Source organism: Trichomycterus rosablanca, chromosome 7 (genome assembly GCF_030014385.1).
Source record: "Trichomycterus rosablanca isolate fTriRos1 chromosome 7, fTriRos1.hap1, whole genome shotgun sequence".
NCBI classification, from domain to species: Eukaryota; Metazoa; Chordata; class Actinopteri; order Siluriformes; family Trichomycteridae; genus Trichomycterus; species Trichomycterus rosablanca.
Window position 1 is genome coordinate 33,871,483 of NC_085994.1, and position 6,000 is coordinate 33,877,482.

At 39.4% G+C, this 6,000-nt stretch overlaps 1 protein-coding gene across 3 annotated transcripts in view; it reads right to left on the reverse strand.

Moving 5' to 3' along the window:
* iqsec2b (IQ motif and Sec7 domain ArfGEF 2b) overlaps positions 1-5,657 on the reverse strand; it is a 65,142-nt gene extending 59,485 nt beyond the window's left edge. For all 3 annotated transcript variants that reach the window (XM_062999263.1, XM_062999264.1, XM_062999266.1), the window contains exon 1: positions 5,154-5,657. In XM_062999263.1, the coding sequence (XP_062855333.1) occupies positions 5,154-5,593 (440 nt within the window). In that variant the 5' untranslated portion in view covers positions 5,594-5,657. The remainder of the gene's footprint in view (positions 1-5,153) is intronic.
* Between the last annotated feature and the right edge of the window lie 343 nt (positions 5,658-6,000).

A 6,000-nucleotide genomic window follows, 5' to 3' on the forward strand; every position in this document is an offset into this window, starting at 1 on the left:
GTCAATGACTTATAAGTCAGGTTATTCAAACATGCTACTTAGACAGCGCTTCCATCGGGTTTCGCGTTTAGCATTTAGCATCTTGCCATTAAAACCAATGGATTGAGGTAGCACAGCACGCTAACATGTAAATATAGCATCTCCCTTCGTGTACCGATAACGGTTACATTTCCTGACAAGCCCGAACTTGCAAATAAAAACACTCGGTACAAGTTTATACAAGTTAAAAATCAGTAATATCAGAACTCCATTCGTTTCTCCGCACCGTCAGCCATGTTTATTTTTCTGTGAGAGAAGAGCACCCGACCCGCAATGAATTCTGGGATTGCCTTGATCACTAAGGCAGCGTCGGATGCTCACTCGTTCTTGAGTCAAAATAACATTGAAATATTAAGATGCCTCAGTAGTGAGGATATTAAGACATCTAGGATTTCGAACAGCCTCATTCTCGGGAGCGCGCACAGGATGACGTAAAATGCTGCCTATGTAGACAGCACACTAGCTTTTTGAACACACCCTATGTCTTTCATTACAAACTATATAATCAAATAATCAGCCTAACATTTACAATTCTATGCCATCAATTAAATAATCCCAGATTTTCAGTTGTAGAATTAATAGAAATCACAAGACTTCTGTGGCAATCTAGTCTCCTACAAGTGTTCAGCATTACATCAATAAGTGGAGATAAATTGAAAGCAAATATGGGAGGCTGTTTTCATATTTACTTCCTTCATCTGCATTGTCATTTGTACGTAAAACCATCACCACATCACCCCACTGCTGCGTTCTCTTCACTGGCTTCCTGTAGCTGCATGCATTCAGTTTAAAACACTGATGCTCGCCTACAAAGCCAAAAATGGACCAGCCCCAAGCTACCTTTGAGGTCTAATAAAACCCTGCCTGTACCACACAACCTCTGAGCCACTAGTCTGGCTCGACTTGATCCTCCACCCAGGACTCGAGGAAGACACAAATCAAGGCTCTTCTCTGTACTTGCACCCAGTGGTGGAACAAGCTTCACTTGTCTGTCTGAACATGAGTCTCTCGCTGTCTTTAAAAAACGATTCTGGATAAGTGCGTCTGCTAAATGCTGAAAATGTAAATGTATAGCTCACTGGCACCTAAAAATGTTTTCAACTAATCCACACATAAATGAAGAAATGTGCTTCATCTGTGATCTACCAAAGCAACTCCCCAGCATTTGACACCTACATAAAGAACTGGTATGTGTTACTTAATAATGACTAACAGGCATGTGGGAGTGTTGAGAATAGAGGAGGGGGAACACAATTATGTATAATAAAAGGCAACAGAAAACAGAAATGGTGTGAATGAATATTAGTCATAATTCGCCATAGCTCTCTCCGAATACAAAATCGTTGATAAAAATCTGATAAATACTGCAAGGCCATGTATTCTTGTAAAGCTCTCTTTTTTGTAAGAGTAACATACTGACTAGGCATAACATTATGACCACTGACAGGTGAAGTGAATGACACTGATTATCGCTTCATCATCTGTTAGTGGGTGGGATATATTAGGCAGCAAGTAAACATGATGTGTTAGAAGCAGGAAAAATGGGCGAGCGTAAGGATTTGAGCGAGTTTGACAAGGGCCAAATTGTGATGGCTAGACGACTGGATCAGAGCATCTCCAAAACTGCAGCTTTGTGGGGTGTTTCCAGTCTGCAGTGGTCAGTATCTATCAAAAGTGGTCCAAGGAAGGAACAGTGGTAAACCGGCAAAAGGATCATGGACGGCCAAGGCTCATTGATGCACGTGTGGTCTGATCCAACAGACGAGCTACTGTAGCTAAGATTGCTGAAGACGTTAATGCTGGTTCTGATAGAAAGGTCTCAGAATACACAGTGCATCACAGTTGCAGGGCTTTTTTGGCAGCAAAAGGGGAAACCAACACAATATTAGGAAGGAGCTCATAATGTTATGCCTAATCGGTGTATTTCAATGAGGTACTGTTGGCAGGTGAACATTTTTAATACATGCTTGGTTAGACCTACATGTTGTACAATTTGCTATTTTAAAGGGGAAACACTTATTTAAGTAAAAAATTACAGCATTGAAATCAGCTCTTATTTTGAATAAATGAATCTATGTGTAACATCCATGCTCAATTTGGCCTGACAGGTATGGGGACACATTTGGACAGAAAGTGAGCCTCTCCCTGAACTACACTTCAAAGCCGTCCCTGCTCCTCATCAAACGTTACTTGCTACATTAGAGGGAAACGGCCCTCTTTATAACCGTGTCTGGTACTCAGGTCTAGGCTGAGTGTTTGACTTCCTGATTTTCTGACACACTTAGTACGTACGAGCTTGTTGCTTTACCGGCCAAGCAGTGTGCACTACCTCAAATTTAGTACATTTATATCTCTTAACTCCGTCTATAAATGATTGAAATATTCTGGTCACGTAGCTGATGGGCATTCTTATTCTCAAATTTTGTACATAGATGGAATCATAGCTTTCTCTTTGTATTGTCAGCAGTAGACTGACAAAAGCTTCTTGTTTCTTTTGTTTCCTGGGGATTGAGTAGTGAAGAGTGCAGTAGTTCTGTTCCAGTAATGGATTCAGCACCATGGCATAGCATTTTAGCTATGGCTAAATTACATTTTTAAACTGGCAGCTTATCAAATGCAAATCAATCATCTGCAATTAATTTGACAGACTAAATGAAGGATTTAATATTCTCGCAATTCGACTACACAATGTTTTGAACAGAAGCAATGCAAAATAATATTTTGGTCTGTAAATAAAAGTAAAAAAAAAAAAATACAAAAAATAATAAACTGGCATAGTCAGTATCCTGGTTGGTGTGAGAATATTAGTACTGAATCAAAATCATATCAACTGATATTAGAACCAATAAAAATAAATTATGAAATACCTGGTATATCTGTAATGATTAATAAAGTGTAATAAATAAATGAAGTGGAACTAAACCCAGTTCATCAAAACAAAAACAACTACATTCTGGGTAGGTAACACAATCAGGATGATGTAAAGGGGCTTTCACACTAAACACCTGATTAGAAAATGCTGCAGTAGAGTTTTTTTCTTGTCCAGTCTATACTTTTTTTATAATAATAATAATAATAATAATAAACAAAACGTACAAGTAAACCACTGCAACAATTTAGGAGACTTGAATAGAAACCATGGGGCTGTGCTGCAGCTGGCTGCAATAACAGAGCAAACATAATTATATAAGCTCAGTTGGGAAGGCTGCTTACTGTGCAAGGGAGGATGACACATGCTGGGGCTAATTCTCTCTAGTTGCTTTCATTATGTTGTATTTCAAGCATCTACAAAGCCTTTTCAGTAAGCAGTACAAAACCTCGGGTTTTGATGGAAAATGGATTGAAGAGACCAAAAACTACTGATACACACATTAACAAGAATAAAATGTCTTTCACAAAATGTTAAATAATGCACTCCCAGCCATAACCTCCTTCCTTAAGTACACAAGCGTGTTGCAATCACAAAAAACAATGTTATTTTCTCAGCTACCAGCTAAAACGTCATCCTACGCGCGCTCCCGAGAAGGAGGCTGTTCAAAATCCGAGATGCCTTAATATCCTCACTAGTTAGGTATCTTAACATTTCAACGGTATTTTGACTCAAGAACGAGTGAGCATCCGATGCTGCCTTAGCAGTGAAGGCAATCCCAGCATTCAGTGCGGCACAACTTTTCTCATAGAAAAAAAAATATGCCGGACGGTGCGGAGAAACAGAGTTATTTCAAAACGTAAATAAATTATTATTGATTTTTAATTTGTATGAACTTGTACAAGTGTCGTTTATTTGCAAATTCTGACTTGTCATCAAATGTAACCATTTTCGGTACACGGAGGGAGATGTTAGTTGACATGCTAGCGCCTTGTGCCACCCCATCCCATTGGTTTAAATGGCATGAGGCTAACTGTGTTAGCTCAGTTGGCGAAAACTGATGGAATCTCTGTCTAGCGTGTTCTAATAACCTAAAAGTAGCGTGTTCTAATAACCTGACTTATAAGTCAATGACTTATTAGAATCTTCTCTACTTAGGCAGCTGCCTATGTAGGCAGTAAGACAGCCAGGCAGCTCACTAGGTTTTCGAACACACTCTAAATGTCTTGCGTGTTTAAATGTGTGCTGTCTCTGGTGCTGAAATAAGTGGACGCTAACCGAGCACTTTATCGGGTAAATCTATGTGGTACACACAAGAATTTAAACAATTACTTTAGCCTGTCTGTTTCTCTGTACACTTTGTCACCCCCTGTAAGCCTTTTATCCATAGAAAGAGCCCCCCATAGGACCCCATTTTTGTTGTACAAAGAGCGTACAGTGGCAGTGATGTTGGAATTTTTGTTTTAAATAATGTTTAAACTATCTCTTATATATATAAAGAACAATTAAATATTAGCACTTGTTATAGTTGTACAGACTAGAGCAGACTAGAGCTACATTCTTGTTGATGCACACTGTGTGTTAATCTTCCTTTTGTCTTGTATCAGTAGAAACTTTTTGACTTTTTTAGACTGGCTTTATATTTTTAATGGAACACTATTCTCCTCCCAGCAACTCATACCGTTGCAGTGCACCATATTATTACCATGTTAGTGTCACTGCAGAGCTGAGAATTGCACCCCCTCATCTAAATAGTATGTTCCAACTGATAAATGAGGTACAGGGAGTGACAAAGTGTAAAAAGGAAAAGATGAACGTACCTATCAGAAACATGTACCTAATAAAGTGCTCAGTGATTATTAGTGTATATTACCAATAATAAAGTGTAGATTTATGCTCAAACATATCAACAAATCAGATTACTTACATGAATTTTATATTAGCTAATAGCACATGACACGTTTGGATTGTACTTGATATTTAAACTTAGTTACTTATGATTCTCTGCAACCAAACAGGGTAAGCATTAGGTGATTTATCTTACCAGAAAGTTAGCCTGTGATTTTATGGTTTTACTCCCACTTTTTTATGGTTTTATGTTCAAATCCCAAAAATGCAATTTGGTCAGGCCTATAAATAAGACCTCATACCCCTAAATTCGCAATGACTGACCCAATAACCTGATCCAAGCGTCAATCCATGGATTAAAAATACATAGAGGTGAGAACAAAAACTAGCTACTCACTGTCTCCGTAGAGTAGACATGCTATTTGTGCCACTGCTATCATTTCTCTCCAGCTTCCCTCTTTCTTCCTCCACAGGTGCAGAACCGCATGATAGGCCACGACTCAGCCTGGTGTGAGTCCTCCGTGCCGGGCCAGGAACCGTGGATGATGGTAGATTACTGCTGTTGATATGGGGGGCACCGGTGGCATTGTGATTGGTCAACGACGAGGGCCCGCTGGACTTTGACTTCTGCTCGTAATTGTGGTTCTGTGTAGTGTTATCATCACCAGGTTTTAAGCGAAGGTCCTGGTTCTCTTGGTTGACCCGATCGAGCTGTGTCTCGAGCTCCTCTATGCGCCTCCTTTGCGTCTCTAGAAGTTTGGCCTGGTTCTCAATTATGTTATTGAGTTCCAAGAGGTACTCCACAGCCCGACTCGGGTTGTCTTGGTTCGACTCCATTGTCCAGGCCAGGTGCCAGAAGTAAAGCCACTGGAAATATGGAGTCCCCCCCCCCCCACTTGACTAATTCAGTGGGGGGGAGATAAACAAAAGGGTTGTAGAAGAAAGATAAATATGGTGGGTATTATAGACCTGATGTTATCAAGTGTAATAACATAAACCACAAGTGTTCAGCTGACCAGTGGAGTTTCAGTCATAGTCTCTCATGTTAAAAACAAGACTGAGCAATACGCAGGGAAAATACTTTAACATGTTCTAGTAGTCCTTGATGCGTTATGAGTTAATCTTGAATTGGCACTTTTGACATCTTCTCAATGTACTTATAATATTTATGATGGAAATGAAGTAAAGAAAAACACAAACTGACCTAATTTGGCACTATAACTGATCATATAAATAGAAATTGG